At 33.8% G+C, this 16,501-nt stretch overlaps 2 protein-coding genes across 2 annotated transcripts in view; one reads left to right on the forward strand and one right to left on the reverse strand.

The window, feature by feature from the left end:
* Nucleotides 1-1,694, forward strand: part of LOC130622656 (general transcription and DNA repair factor IIH helicase subunit XPB-like) — a 29,873-nt gene extending 28,179 nt beyond the window's left edge. Inside the window, exons 38-39 of the mRNA XM_057438145.1 lie at nt 210-287; nt 1,180-1,694. Coding sequence (XP_057294128.1) covers nt 210-287; nt 1,180-1,308 — 207 coding nt within the window. The 3' untranslated portion in view covers nt 1,309-1,694. The remainder of the gene's footprint in view (nt 1-209; nt 288-1,179) is intronic.
* A 5,485-nt stretch (nt 1,695-7,179) lies between these two features.
* On the reverse strand, nt 7,180-15,892 carry LOC130622614 (calcium-independent phospholipase A2-gamma-like). Its single transcript, XM_057438097.1, has 6 exons — nt 14,903-15,892; nt 14,184-14,450; nt 14,035-14,092; nt 13,750-13,941; nt 11,282-11,480; nt 7,180-11,107 (listed from the first exon to the last, which is right to left on the reverse strand). The coding sequence occupies exons 1-6, from the start codon at nt 15,343-15,345 to the stop codon at nt 10,851-10,853; spliced, it is 1,416 nt and encodes a 471-aa protein (XP_057294080.1). The 5' UTR covers nt 15,346-15,892; the 3' UTR covers nt 7,180-10,850.
* Nucleotides 15,893-16,501: the final 609 nt, after the last annotated feature.

A 16,501-nucleotide genomic window follows, 5' to 3' on the forward strand; every position in this document is an offset into this window, starting at 1 on the left:
ACTCGAAACTCCCAGGGACCAAGGCACAAAAAATGGGTCGAATTAACGTATGTTTGTGTTATCCGAGGTTCGAGTTAACCGTTGTTTTTTTATAAGAAAGTATTACCAAAAGTTTAAGGGACCCAAGAAAATGGTTCAAGATGATAAAAGTTCAAGTTAGACAGTGTTCGAGTTACCGGGACGTACATTGATCATTGTTCACCATCTAGGTGTTAGCTGCTACAGACACAGATGCGGAAGAAGAAAGAGTTTCTGGTGACGTCAATACCAAAAATCCAATGTCTCAAGTAAGTTACTGCAATAAAAGTTACAATATAAGTTACTGTAAATATAAGCTTTTACTTTTTTAAATATAACAAAGTTTTATACTAGTTTCGTTCAAATCTTAATCGAGTCACAACACCTTATTTTGCGAAACTTAACTTTGCCGATTGTTCCGTAGAAATGCTAAAAGTCGATCATCTGCAACATTTTCTACCTCGAAATTTTTCATTTCTCTCGCTACAACCTCCTAGGGCCTGATCGGTTGGGTTCTCGTTGCTTATTTTGTAAAATCGGATATTTATCATGGTAGGCAAAATGCTGATTTTGCCTCTACTAAATAAAACTGAATCTTTAGCATCCCAAAAAAATCTGCAAATCATGAGAAAATATAGATATTAGCAAAAATACCGTCTGTAAATAATTTGTACCCTTAGATATTTTAATACCAGGAATTTTTGCAGAAGGCTAAAAATATCGAATTTGCGACGAATTGGTTCATTATTTCTAGTGTGGTTTGGGACTGCTGTATATTCTGCGGCGGAAATTATTGTGATACTAGTCGTTGGCCGTCGAAAAATCCACGGGTTCGCCCGTCCTTTATATTTACCCGTCGCAACAAAGTGGATAAAAATATATCGCATTTAATATTAGTGTTTCCGTAACATCATTTTCTAACTCAGCGGGGGTCCGCGCAGAGACAGACAGACGACGGCTATTATTATAGAGATTTTAGTCTGTTTGCGGGTTTATATATATATTATTTACTTTCTTTCATAACTGTAACATAGCGAAATTTAAGATATAATTTCAGTTATAGATAAAACGCTAGTTAAGTAGCGACATTACAACGGTTGATAGAACACAATTTACTGCAAGTAAGACGGATTAAATATTTAACTTTTTATTTTATTTCAGCTGTCTGTTGTACGACGCCATGGTTCAATGGCTTCGATGTCGGGAGCAGACGATATGATGTATGTGGAAAATTCCGGAAGCAAACTACCCAAAAGCCGACATCCGTTGTTTAAACGTTTTAGAATGTAAACAAACAATGCGATGGAGTGGATGGCAGTTTTAGAATGTAAACTGAGATGGAGTGCGTGGCAGTGCTAGCAGATTGTCAATGAATTTTCACTTATGGTATTTAAAACAAAGCTCCAACCCGTTGCAATGATGTCCAAAAGACACATCTTAGAAACATGTTCTAGGGTGTTCTCTCTGTCAGGAAAGTTAAAAATTTCAATATTTCAATTTACATTTATAGCTGAAAGGAGCAACACTGACTTTATATCAAATGTTTATTTAATAAAAAACAAAGATGGCAGCCCTGAACTACAAATTTATATATTATGAAGTTATATTTATCGCACTGAATAAAAGGTAAAAAAGTGTAATTTTCAACTAGATAAAGAAAAGTATTCAGCTTATAACCGCGTATTGTAATATAGCCAACATGAATGGTCTGGCGGTTTTGTTAATAATTCTCTGACTTTTCGACTATTAGTTGGTACGAATCCTGCGCATTTTATTTTTTCACATATTCCGCATACACAGAATTGAGATCCTTTAATGTTAGGGAAATTTGCAAAGTCAAATTTGCAAAAAAACTTTCACGAAAGAGAAATTTTCGAGGTAATTTAATCTTGTTTTTCCCAAAAATTTCCTCTTGTAAAAGGATACAATTTCATCCTTTCTTCAGGCACAAAAAGTTCTTTGACGATTATAACTTTCGAAGTTTTTGTTATCCGCTATCCGCTTTTTATTCTGCCCCTTAAAGTATGATAGATTGAAACGGCCAGTATAACACACTTAATGCTTATTCACAATACCCAAATTGACAAAGCGAGCATGACTGCCAGACTGATTGAATATCCGCACATCCAAATAATTTCTTCAGCACAACCATTGGAATGTGTTTTTTTCTCTTTGTCTCATCGCCATGTTGAAAATATTACATGGTGTCCCATCAACCGAAAAAAAATGTTATGCAATGCCTCTACCTGGAACCATACTTTACATGACTAAAATATTTTTGAACAGGTTCAGATAGGGAATTTTGTCAACAGACCAGCGCACTTTTATGGCACTCCAAAGTCACATTAATACAGTTATCATAAGATAACAAATATAACTTTAAGATAACTCTATTAATGTGATTTTGGAATGCGTGCATATTCACATTAATGTCCTGATTGTAAGATAACTCGAGTTATCTTAAGATAACAAATTATCAGAGAAATATTGTAAGATTTCTTGATCATGGTAACATTAACGACTTTTCTACCTTTGATGTTAGCGCTATCTAAGATTGGGAGAAAACTGGAGATTACTCAAGAACTATGCGACACAAAGACTCGTTTTAAACTTTAACACGCGGGAAGTACGGTATGTTGCCCAACTTTGAGGCACAAATAGAATGACTATTGTGAAAATTTATACATTACAAAATTTCGGAAAAATGTTACTGAAATGCCTTATATCTTCTAAAATTATGTCCTTTTTTATTTAAATTTTGCTTAATTCTTGCGTAATACGCGAGTAGACGCTCTTTTTAATTGAAACTTTTTACACGCAAAATCGCAACGCACATGGTAAAGTTTCCCGCTTAAAATGTAAAACTAACTGGGAACGAAGGTGACACTTCAACGCTGTAATTGTTCTTTATTGCGTAATTTAACGCGTTTAAAATGAAGATAATGCTATCTTTAGATAACACGAGTTATCTTAAGTTAATAAAATATCGTCAAACTGTATTAATGACAGCTCTAATCTCAAGATACTACAAAGTAAAGATATAATTATCACATTAATATGTTATCTTAAGATTACTCGAGTTATCTTACAATCAGGATATTAATGTGAATATGCACGCATTCCAAAATCACATTCATAGTTATCTTAAGGTAACATTTGTTATCTTCAGATAACTGTATTAATGTGACTTTGGAGTGCCATACACTTTGCTCGCTGGTTCAATATATTTTTCGAAAAGTATATTACAAATAAATATTTCGGCAAGACTCATTCTGGATGAAAACATTACGAAGGCTGGAGAAGATTAAAATTCTAGATATATCTATATGTTCGAGTCTGTAAATTACATACAGGCCGGAAAAATAGCCAGATTGTTTTTCGCCGCCATCAGCTCGACTTTCGTGTAAGTCACTAAAGTCAAAAAACCAACAGCCGTTCCGTAGCCTCTTTAATCAAAAAAGTTAAACCGTTCCGACGTTTTCACATGATACACGATCCAATTTGTCGAATTCGATTAATCGAATCGTGTATCACCGCCCTTAAAGTTTTATTAAAACGTAAGCCTGATTGTTTTTGTTTTTTTCATATCCCAGTCTGATTTCGAATTTTCACTCGCTTGTAAAGAAAACATGCACGGGAGAGGGACAGAGACAGGGCCCGGAAAATTTCACATGCGAATGTGAAATTTTCGGGGCAGAAACAATGACTTTTTAGAGGTATTAATGACTTTCTTAAAGCTAGAAGTTTGGCATTCTTTAATAAATACAGAACTTCGTGCTGTCTTTGTTCCCTGGTCAAAACAAAATTTCGATTTACCGTAACTTAATATACCGCTAAAAAAAATAATTAAGGAAAATTTTTCTTTCTTGAAAAAAAAAAGTAGCAATGTCATCATAAAAAAGTAATTATTCATAAACAGGTTGTCTAGACGTTTATGTGGTTCTAAAGTGTGTATAATTTCTTTCACCTTTTGAGTGGTCTGTTTATTACACGCTATTCTTTAAAAATTGCGGGGATTGAGCTTATTAATTCGTTTCCTTTAATTAGTATACTGTTATTTTTTGTTTCCATAATAAATAGAAATAAAACAAGCGTAAATAGATCTTCCTGGATATAAAACGTCAGAAGAACTAATAATCAATCCTCAGAAAAGTTTGAAAATCCGTATATTTGAACGGCTTGACTCATTCTGACTATGAATCCGCCAATTTTAAGCCGATAAGAGTTTTTGTTTAGAAAACTGACTTTGTGTTTCTTATTTTTTTCCCTTTTGTTTTTTTGTTTTTATTATTATTTTTTTTGCAAGCAAGAAATTTAGGAAGTTAATAAAACATCACGGTAGCAACACACAGCAAAGCGTTAATGTTCTTCTGCGTAAAGTAGCAAAATAATATATATATATCAAAGATTATACTACTTTTGATCGTATCATCTGCAAAAAAACAACAAGAGAAAAGTTTTATCTTGCATCAACTTGCATAGGTATTATATTTCAGGTATCGTTTCTTACGTTTCATATAAATCAATATTTTCTCTTTTACAAGACTTCACAATTCCTCCAGACTGTAGATTTCTAAAAGATAATTTCTGCGATATAAAAATGGTAGTGGAATTTGGATAAAAAGGACCTAAAGCAGATATCTTTATAAAACAGGCAGCAGCAGATAAAAAGAATTGATTGATTTATTGATTTAGGTCAAATGTGAAAAAATATCTATAAAATGGACATTATCAGCTACTGCATTAGACTATTTATTTGCGTCATTTACTTTTGCGAATTTAATATTCAACAAATATGGGATCATATGTTTCACCTTTTTTGTGGGAAATATTTATGTGGATACTCTTCAAATTAGCAAAAATAAATATCTTAAAAATAAATTTGGAAACTATGATGGCGCAAATGGTGGTACAAAAAATCAAAATACAATTAAACAATCGAATTAAGGGGTGCTTATTGCACAGAACAAGAAAAAAATGAAAAATGTAGAGTCAGGAATTATTTCCAGTTTTGTGGGAAAAAAATCCACAAAAGTTTCTCTCAATAAAGTTATTTAAAGTAATTTTTGTTATAAAAAGTTTCCATTTTTGGAACAGATCTTCAAAAATTTATTTTAAAAAATTTTATTCTTGCAAAAATACTCCGAAATTACCAGCCTTGCAAAGCTTTACCTGTTCTCACTTTAATCGCGACTATCGATAAATTTCTATTTTGCAAAGCTTTCTCTCATTAAAGTAATTTAACGTAATTATCGAGCTAAAAAATTTTCGCGTTTTCTCTGAAGGTTTCTTCTCTTATTCAGAATTTTTTTTCTTACCCCAAAACTCTTAGTCACAAGTTTTGGTCACAAGGGAAGTTAGGAGGGAGAACATTTTGTAAATGCTATATACTTTTCTATATATATACTTTTCTTAAAGTATATCATGTACAAGTTTTCTCACCTATGTGAAGATGGGTTGATACCTGGTTCAGGTATCGCTTCATACATTTCGTATAAATCATGCTCATTTTCTTTTTCACCACGTGACTTCACAACTTCTCGAGATTCTTATTTTCTATAATATTTTTAACATGGAAATAAAATTAAAATATATGCATAATCCACATTACCGCCACACTCAGATGAAAATTTTTAAATTCATACAAAGGATAAAAGTATTCTCTCTAATTGTAGAGAGCGGCGGGGGTCTAATAGTTAGCGGAGAAGAAATGGCAGGAGGGACGAAATGTAAGTCGAAATTGATAGTTTGAGGAGGTCATAATAGTGGAGAAGGGTAGAAAAGAATACAATTTGATACAGATTGGGAAGGAGAGCGCCATGTTTTGTTGCTATAAAATAAAACGACGTGTTATTACATTTTTTTAACGGACGTTAAATCTGAACTAAATACTGAGCAAATTCGACTCTATGAGTAATAGTGGTATTTTACTTATCTTCCAAAAACGTGTCATGTTAACCAAGCACAGAATCTTATAGCCCACAAGATTTTCCGGCTTTGACATGCCGACGAAACAATGATCATTGATGACGAAAATGTTATTTTGATTTTGATTTTGATTTTGGAAGTGTTCGTGTTCAATCACAAATTCGTAGGTTTTTGTGACATTTTGTCTTCTAAAACCTTTTTATTCTTGGGATATTTTGTTTATATGTTTTTAAAACCTTAAAATTTTAAAATCTTAAAATATCAGGTAGCTAGCTAGCCTTATTTTTTTTCAGTTTGATAAAAAGCTTTTTCTATCCTAGCCAACAATTTTTTTAATTTGCGTTATATATCAAACTGATATTCACTCAGCTGCACCTGGGTTTGTGTCAAAATTTTCAGATAATCTTTCTTATGCTAAATACAGTTAAGTAACTAGCTACACCTTTTTCTGTAATATAAACTTTAGGCACATGTGGAAATTGGGTAGAGTGGTTAAGTTGGTTCCTGGAAGCGATGACAAAGCACGCGCTGCACAAGTCAAGCTAGGACGAACCGGAACAATAGTGAATCCAGTAAATCAATTTTATCCCTTGGAAACGAAATGTGGTCGCCCTGTTATCGAGAAACGAATGAACGAAGAAGTAGACGAAGACGAAAACATCATCTTAGCTCGCCCCAAACGAACTGCGGCAATTCTGGGGGTGTTAAAACGACGTTTCGCGAACGAAGAAAGTGACTAGCGTCACGGGGGGATTGTTAAAGATTATTAAGTTTCACGCATGCGCCTTATATGTTGACGGTTCTTATTTTTGTATAGTTTACGCATGCTCTTAGCATTTTTGAGTTCTTGTTGTTCTATAGTTTTATACAGTCCTCTAGTAAGACGTATTTATTTATGAATCACCTCGTGGTTTTATTTCTGTTGTTCGATAACTTTCAGGGAAAAACAGATTTTTTACACAAGTAGGGTGGGAGGAAGTAAAAGGCTACTAGACATTTTTGTTTTTACCTTCACAAAATGCCAGCCATATTTTCGCATCATCGTACCATTAAACAATAGCGTTGAACGCCAGGATAAGTGCTTAAGTACAAATTAACCGTGCAGCATAAGCGGGTGAAGTTCTTACGAGCGCATTTGTTACAATAATGTGCCGATCAACGATTTAAATAAAAACGCTGGAAGCATTCCACATTTTCGTTCCGCTGAAACTGTCGCCAAGGAGTTTTCTTTCCAAATCGTCAGTTTAAATAAACACACAGCCTGCAACCTGATGTACAAAGTTTTTGAGAAGAGAAGATAAATAAACAGACTGTCTAAAAGAATTTCAGGTTAACAGAGACAGAATGACTGTTTAACCAATAAACTTTAGACTTCTGCCCAGCTGGAGATTGAATATACTTTTTTGAGACAAAGGCAGTTTTTTGGTAAATTTTGAAATACGAACAAAAGCGTCACTCGGGCATTGCACTGTGTCATAGATTCTTTTACGCATGTGCTGTATATTTTAACAGGTTTAGTGTTCTGGTAGCAAGATTTTTTTATTAATTTGATAAAAAACTCAGTGTTTTGGAATTCTTGTTGTGACAAAATAACTAACAAGAAACAGATTTATCAGGCTACAAAATCGTTAGTACACACGCGTACGTCAGGCAGACAGCGTTTAAAAATTGCTGTTTGCATTCTCAAGCACGTCCACACAACAAAAGTAATCCACATTGACGCCTATAAAATCATCAAAGTGTACGTAAGCAATAATCAACACATTTCAAGAGTGTGAATTTAACCAAATAATCTAAGATCCTATGTCCTAAGCTCGCTCAAAACACATTGACAAGTGATAGAAATAGCCTATACAATTACTTGTAGGGATGAAGTTTCAAATTAGGTGGCTTCTTACAATATATTTTTGACAAGATTGCAACCGCGATCCCAGGGTCAAAATTGTAGCTATAGCCACAACACAAGGTGCAATTAAGTAAAAAATAGCTCAGAAAGAAACAATGCTGGCTAGGATATAAAGCACTTACATCCAACTAAATAAAAACCTTAACACAACATCATAAACACAGACGGAAACTTGCTGGACGTTACACGTCGTACATACGATGGTCATTAAAATTTTGTCCGTCGTAATTTCCGGGATTTTTCTCTTGTGATCCTTAGCGTGGCGATTCGGATACTATTTTAAGCACACAAACAATTTGTATCATTGAATAGGGACAAGTTGAAATTATTTACTCTACGACAGACACAGAATATAGCAAACTCGTCCCTAGGGTCTTGCAGTTATTAACTTCATCAACAAGGCAAAATGACCTGGAAACAAGGTTGAGAAAATAGCTGCGTACATTTTAAACACACAAAGAAACATAAGGCTCAAAATGCCAAAAACTTAATAATTTTTTAAAAACATTGCCAGCCTGATCGTAGGAAACAAAACAAGAAAGTTTTTTAAAAAACTGTAGGATATTATCAAAAAAGAGTCATGGAAATAAAAGTAAATGTAACCTAGTTTAACATGTAAGGCTTTGTAGAATATAAAGGATCACTGCATGTTAAAAGTAACAAATTAAACTCTTTCTTCCCAAAAACTCAATTACGTATTAAATGAAGCATGGAAAAAATATATACAACGCATAGAGTGCTAAAAGTATAGGTTTGAAGGACTCGAACATAACCTTGAAGGGAAACAGAGGTCAAAATTTTATTGTTATTGTCTTCGCTTGAAATGAAATATTAGCTATGGTGAGAGAAGAGAATTGTGTTTTTTTATTATCTATTTTAACTATGATTTTGAATAATAGCAATTTAAAATTTCAATTGTTATGACGTCATACTTGCGTAAGACCTGCAAAGATATCAGGTGACCGCCCCTGAGGCATACTTATGCATAATAAAATGCCCAGCGACGAAACGCCGGGTTAAGCCTCAATTGAAAGCATTACCCGGCGTTGAACACCTGATGTAGCAATTAATAAGAACTGTAAACTGTGCCAAACATTCAGGTGGAGCACTTTAGTGATGGTATGCAGTATGTCGTAGTTGAAGTGAAGCGCGGACAACATTTCGGTGTTTCGGTTATAACATATTTTTAAACAAAAATTTTTCTGCACATTTAGCTAAAATGAAAACACAGCTTAAAACCCGAGCTTCTTAGTAAGTTCTAGTATTGAACTTTCTATGCTTCGAGGATAAAACTGACATACTTGCAGAATGCCAGTGTGTTTTAATAACAGGACACCTTAATTTTTTTAGCAGAGTATTTGAAATTACTGGATATGGTGCTTATATTAATTTCGATGTGAAAAAATAATAACGACTGCTTTAACCACGCTCATCCTCGTCCCCAGAGTTTGTTGCCTATGCCAAAGCCGCTAGCACTTACTTGACCCCGCTGCAATATCAAAAAGGCAAAAAACCCTGGGGACAAGGTTGTAACCACGCTAAAGATATTTTTCATTAGGACCATCTACAGTAATTTCATAAATTATTATAAATTAGATGTAAATTATAGATGTAAATTATTGTATTATTGTAGAAAAATTTATCTATTGTAAATGATTTTTTCCTCAAAGAAGTTAATGTATCGACCAAAACAGTTAAGTCCGTGCATGCATTTTAACCATGTTTAGCTTTTCTGTATAATCAGGTTCATTTTATTATGTTAGACAATACGTTGTATTTTGATTGGTTTATTTTTACGGCGCATGCGTTAATGTAAAAACGTTGTACACATTCAAACAACGTGGTTAGACCACAAGTTTTTTCTCTTTTTTCTGCTGTTAAAAATTTTTCTTGGTCGTACAGATTTAGCTTTGGAGTTTGTATGAAATGCTAGCGAAGAAGGTATTTAATATTTCTACATCGTCAAATTTTAGGTAATCCCAATTATCAAAAGTTAAAGAAGAAACTGCTGCATAGGGCCATGGATACATGTTTTGAAGTGGCTGTGCTGGTGTTTGTGTGATAGCTGAAAAAAGTTTTTAAAAAAGGAAAAAATTACTTGTTTATGCTGATGCCGCGTTGCCGAAAAATGACTGTCCCAGCTTTCGATATCTCTTTTCCTATACTTCCTGGACGGACAGAATATTGACGTTTCGCATTACCTTTTGAGTTTTTTTATTAGGGGGTGGGAGAGTATTGTAGCCCTGTGATGTCGTCATAGTTTGTACTCTGTCATGTAATTTCACTCTTAACTATTTTGGTGGTGTTTCGCAAAAATTAAAGTGGATTCGCCCACACTGTTAAAAAATTCACGGGCGTATTCCAAACTATGAGCAATGAACTGACAATGACTCTTAACAGAATAAATCTTCAATTATGTTTCTACTTGCTTAAAGGAACAGATTTTCAGATATATTCCTACGCAGACGTTTTGTAAACAAAGTATTAAATCTGATCAAGCACTACCTCTTGAAAACCTCTCCAATGGAGGGTTTTGCGTAGAGAAACAACAGAAGGCGGTAAAAAAAAAGTAATATTTTGGGTAAATATATATTATATACATAACATACAGTATTAACACAATACGCATAAAATTTAAAACTTCTTATAAATTAGAAAATGAATGTACAATATAAATAACATCGACTTTTAAACATTTAATCTTTAAATTATATCTTTATATCTGAATGGTTTCTTTTAAAAAGTTAACACTATTTCTCCGGTCACCGAAACAGATCCAATTTTCGTTTTATTCATAACATGCAAGAACAGAAAAACACAAACATCACCCACCGTGACGGCCATTTTGTTTCGCAAGATAAAAAGAAAATCGAAGAGGTTTACCACGCGAAACACGTAAATAGATGTAATTGTAACGCAATGTTTCGACACTTAAACTTAAATTGTCGCGCCAGTTTTTATCGTCTGGCAAATTTATACTGTTTCGCCCTAAGAAAGTTCACATCCAACCTTTTACTGAAGACTTCAACGCCACTTTTTCAATGCACTTTCTCGAAAACGTTTTATGGCGTAACAGAGCCTCCGATGCTGCATCAAACTTATGCGAAAATTTATTGATATAATTTCGCGCGTCTTGTTCCAATTGGCGCAACATTTCTGGGCGACATTCGTCGAGGGGAACGTCGGATGACATATTAGGGTTAAGTCGAATGTACTTCGAAGGCGGCAATAAATCTTGTAAGATTATATGAATGGCTAGAAAGAATAACACATGTTCAGTATAGGTAGAGTTAGCGTACAGGTAGTGGCTTGCTTGAAGTTTGACATTAGCAAATGTGTTCTTCGTAATTTAGCGTATTTACGGGGGTGTTGATTGTTGATAAAGCGCGCACAAAAAATTACAGACACAACAGAATTATCTTTACAAACCTTCGACATCTGTAGCACTTGCCACTAGTTTCATAAGTTTCTCACGTAGTGTTGTAAATTGAACTGTACTTGGACCAGCCCTGCCATGATACATGCCAGTGCCCAAGGAAATGACCGCTTGAATTGGTGTTGTCGGCCATAATGACTTAGCCTCTCTTATAGCCAATGCACATGGGTTGTTAGTTAGCAATCCACCATCCTATGCGTAAATGGAAGTGCCTAAAGCAATTGGATTTTTTACCGCTATAATTATCATATTTTTATTCATATCATATTTTGCATTATTACTGCAAAATTTAATAAGGAAGAAACTTCAAGTATGAAGAAACTTCCGCGATCTTGCGATTTACGTCTAAAATCATTAAGCACCGCAAAGTCTAATTCCCACAAATTTTGTATCTTCGTATTCTGTTTCATATTACAGTATACTCGCGTTAGATGGGGCTCTCAAAGAATCGAAAAAAAGTCCCACTTAGCGAATGTCCGACCAGAAAGATTTTTTAAATTTTAGTTTAAGGACAACTTGCAACTTCTTGCCAAAGATCTGTGCTTTTTTAATGCAACGTACTTGAGTTCAAACTTAAAGCGAGTATCCTGTGAATCAATGTATTATCGGTATATTTAGAACTACAATCAAGTTTAAGAAAGTATTAGAATAAATGCTTATATTTGAAGATAATACCCACAAGCAATGATTTACGGCGTCTCCATATTACACTCACACAATTCAAACGTGTCGAAGTTCCCTTATTTTAGATTATTTAGTTAGAACTGATAACTCAAAATGTAAAAATTCTTGCTGACGTCAGCAATACTCGCAACAGCCAGCAAAGGTCCAAGAAATCAAGAAAAAAACTTCTTGATTTTCAGGGCTCTTGTAGGCCGTCGCGATTATTGTTCCACAATGCGGGCATGCGACTAGCACATTTTCAACGCTTCTATCCCGCCCTACACATCTTCCAAAGCAGACCACTCGCAGCTTTTTTGAAAGCGGAGCATTCTTCTGGCGACGCTGTTTTGCTTTTTCCAAAAATGATCGAAAGACTGTCATTTTCCAAATATCTATCAACAGGATTACAGTTCGCCTGCTCTTTTAAGCAGATGTTATGTGAGACATCTTTTAATAGCGTATGCATAAGTATGCATAGTAGCGACAATATTCAACCTAAGTGACAATATTAACCTATTTGGAAACGAAGCGACAATATTTAACCTATTCCGAAACAAAGCGATAATATTTAACCTATTCCGAAACAAAGCGACAATATTTAACCTATTTGGAAACGTAGCAACAATATTTAACCTATTCCGAAACAAAGCGATAATATTTAACCTATTTGGAAACGAGGCGACAATATTTAACCTATTTGGAAAGGAAGAGACAATATTTAACCTATTTGGAAACAAAGCGACAATATTTAACCTATTCCGAAACGAAGGGACAATATTTAACCTATTTGGAAACGAAGAGACAATATTTAACATATTAGGAAACGAAAACGAAGCTACTTTTGCATGCAAGTATTTTTGTGTACCATACATGAGTCATACTCATGGAAATGTTCATCCTATTATCAGATAGTATGAAAGTACTTTCACATGTACATACGGAAGTAGTAATTTGTATTTTAATCACAGAATACCGAATAGAGCTGGCAATAGACAATAAATTGAAATGCTATATCTTTCAGTTTTACATCTGATATGTTGAAATGATTAGTGCGATACTAAAAATACATATCCTCTGTTTTAAGGGGCATTAATTTTTTAAGGGGAGGAAAATGCTGCGAATTGCACTTCAAAAAGTAATATTTGCAATTCTGGGCAGTAAATTTTTGAAGTCTATCTTGCGTACTATAGACTATTTTAAATGTAAAACTTTAGCGGACGTAAACCTTCGCGGCTGAGCCATATCTTATAATATTTTGCGAAAATAAAGCGAATCGATCTTACTGGAAAATTTCGCGAGCATGAAATTTCACAAATCACTAGCGAACTTATAGAAATGATATATGCACAGAGAAGTTTTTCATAACATATGTCTTGCTCGTTGCCATCTTGAAATAATCCAACGCGCTGAAAAGACTGGAACTAGAGAAGAGATTTGAAGAATTGTATTAACTCGCTCTAAACAGAAGGGCTATTTTAAACCGGGGTGAAAGTCAAACCGGTTTGAACTCACTACGGGCTCCATGTTAACGCTGCCTAAAAGTAAACCCTAATATTTTAAGGATAAAAATGAACCAGAAATATTTCTTCCCACGAACATTTACAATGAGCATAAAGAAACTTTCTTTTTCTTATCCAACTGATCATTTCTTAATACAAAAGTTTCGCGAGTTTAGGCAAAAAATTCCAAAATCTCGTAAAAGTTTCTGCCTGCAAAGGTTTCTTTACTAAATTTTTAGACCTAGGACGTCCAGAAAAGTAGCATCGACGACAATAATAATAAAATTGATTTTTTTTACCTGGTGTATCTCACCATCTAAAAGATATTCCTCAAAGTAGCCTGGTGCAGCTGTTGAAGCCCGAACTGCTTGCCACAATTTATGTTTACTACTTCCAGCATAAACATTCTTCAAATCTGCTCGCAAACAGTAATTTCGAAAAACATAGGCTTGCAAAACTTGTTGATTGACAAGACTTGATACTGCTGCTACCTTTGTGAGAAGGAATCAAATTCATGTTAAATTTTTATGAACATTCATTGCTTGGTATAAATACACAAGGTTTTTTGCTAGCAAACAAATCACCTTTGGTCCAAGAGAAGCCGTTGTATCAATCATTGCCATTTTGTCACCAAGTTCATCTCTAGAGTGTTCAAAATTAACAACTTCTATAGAATAAATCATTAAGAGTAAAAAAATGTCAAAGGAAAACAAAAGTGCTTGTAAGTACATACTTTAGAATATCCTCCAGCTTAGAAGCATCATAATAAGCATGATTTAGAAATAGTTTTCCAGTACCAACAATACGACTTGCATCAAATATATCGTGGCTAAGTTTTGCGTACAATGATTCGCATTTTTCCAGTGACTGTTTTTGAACACCAATCAAGAAAGCTAAGATGGCACCAGTACTTGTTCCAACAATCAAATCGAACAACTCGTGAATTGGTTGCTGACATAGATCACTAATTTTTTTTAACATTTCAATGACCATAACGCCCCTAAAAACAATCCATTATGTTGTGTCTTCTTGGAAGAGCATGAAAAGTCTGTTCCCTATACCTTAATAATGCAATATAAAATTGTAGGTAGATGGTCAAGGTTAATGGGAACTTTTTTGGAAATTCTGTGAATTTATAAAAGAACATGAATATGCATTAGTCACATTAAATTAATCAATCAAATCAAGCATTATATATGTATAGCCTTCATTTTTTTCCGGATACCTACAATATTTTAATATTATCTTACACACACTGATTTTATTTCTAGTTTAATGTATACTTTTGCTAGCAAATGGAGTGCATGTTTACAGAAAAAACCTTAAGCAGGTCAAATGTATATAACCAAGCGTAATCAGATACAACACACTAAAACCTACTAAAAAAATAAATTATATCCTTGGCATGATACAAAAAACATTTTTTCTTAAATTCAAAAGATAATGACAAACCTTGTACCACCTCCATCTAATGCGAGTATCCTGATACCTCTACCTTGAACTGGATTAACATAACCAAGCAATGCTAATGCAACACGTGTCTGTTTAATAATTTCATTATCTTTTGTTGATTCACGAAGCTGTAATATGTCAGATATCCCGCCTTCTTTAAAAACTTGCTCTCGTGCTAATGGGTGTATTTTCATATACTCCACTAACCTCTCGACATTTATTAGCGACACTCTGACCGACTTGCTGCAGTTTAAGGTACTCAAGTACTCACTAGCTTGATTTTGTATAGAAGCAACTGATTTAAGCTGTCTCAAATTTTTTTGTCTTTCTGTTTCTGGTGAACTTAAACTGAAATTTATATCATCCAAAAAGTTGATAATATTTCTACATTGTATATATTTTGGATGTTGCAAAATTTGAAGAAGCTTTAGAAATTTTGACATTAAACGTGTTCTTTGCTAAAATAAAACACCCAAACATAAATTTATAGACATCTGATGGAATATAAATATAAACTGTTGTATAAAAAACACATATATTTAAAAAAATAATGTATGTACAATTTACTAGTTGCGTTGTTGCCTATCCACTTATAACTATTCTTCATATGTCAGTTATTGAATTTCCCTAATTTTCATGCCCATTTCATTAATTTTGCACATAATCTATTGGCATTTCAGCAACACCTAATTTTTCAAAGAACATATTCGGATATTTCTTCCTTGATAAGTAGCACACAGTAAAAGAAACAAGAAAAAAATGTACATTTATATTCTACAATAAAATGCCATGAACTGGAGTGAAAATCACTAGATTGCTTTCCCCAAGTGATTGTGTGAATATAAAAGGGAAATCAATCTAGGGAATTTTAGGGTGTTTTATTTTTATCAGATAAATCACCTTGCAAAAGTTAACTCTCAATTTTTCTAATCACAGGAGGAATTTTGTTTAAAAAACTGCCTTGAAAAATGTTTTTACTTTTACACAACGCATTGTCAGATTCATTTATAGAAAATATTTAAAAAGAGGTTTTAGACGTTTCCTAATTTATTTCCTGAAATAGCGAGATTGTTCTACATTGAGAAAAACTTGCTGCAATCTTTTTCATGGTTGAAATTATAAATGTCAGTTACAACAAACACCTGTCTTGTACTTCTTGTATGCTTTTAAGTCCAACTCGCAGCACTTGTGAGAGTTGTGCTGATTCCGAAAAGGTGTATTGGGAAATGAAAAAAAATAACATATAGTTTCTAATGAAACATCACAAGGACCACAAGTATACATTTTATTACAAGGGGGGGGGGTCACAGTTTTTTAATCACAATCTGAATAGGAAAATTAAAAAGTACCCCCTCCTTGTGTAAAAGGGTGTGTTTCTCCCCCTCCAGCAGCACAGCTGTGTTGCTGCCTCCTTTTTTAGGCTTTGAAATGAAAATGATGCAGGGTAAATCTGGAATACATTTCTATTAACATTTTACAATCATAATACTTCTTTAAACAGTCCCATATTGCAAGCGATAATAGAAAGCATAGACCAGTCTTTTGCCATGTATCAGCGTACATTTTGTTTTTGTTTCGTTTTGTTTGTTTACAGCCTTA

The sequence above is a fragment of the Hydractinia symbiolongicarpus genome, chromosome 12 (assembly GCF_029227915.1).
Source record: "Hydractinia symbiolongicarpus strain clone_291-10 chromosome 12, HSymV2.1, whole genome shotgun sequence".
In the NCBI taxonomy this organism is placed as follows: Eukaryota; Metazoa; Cnidaria; class Hydrozoa; order Anthoathecata; family Hydractiniidae; genus Hydractinia; species Hydractinia symbiolongicarpus.

Bases quoted from the DNA above. Each gene is read 5' to 3' on its own strand.
- LOC130622614 (XM_057438097.1), bottom strand. From the start codon at position 15,345: ATGTCAAAATTTCTAAAGCTTCTTCAAATTTTGCAACATCCAAAATAT. The intron at 14,093-14,183 runs GTATGTACTTAC...TGAACACTCTAG, and splicing joins AAGCTGGAGGATATTCTAAA to AGATGAACTTGGTGACAAAA. The intron at 13,942-14,034 runs GTGATTTGTTTG...CTTCTCACAAAG, and splicing joins CGGCTTCTCTTGGACCAAAG to GTAGCAGCAGTATCAAGTCT.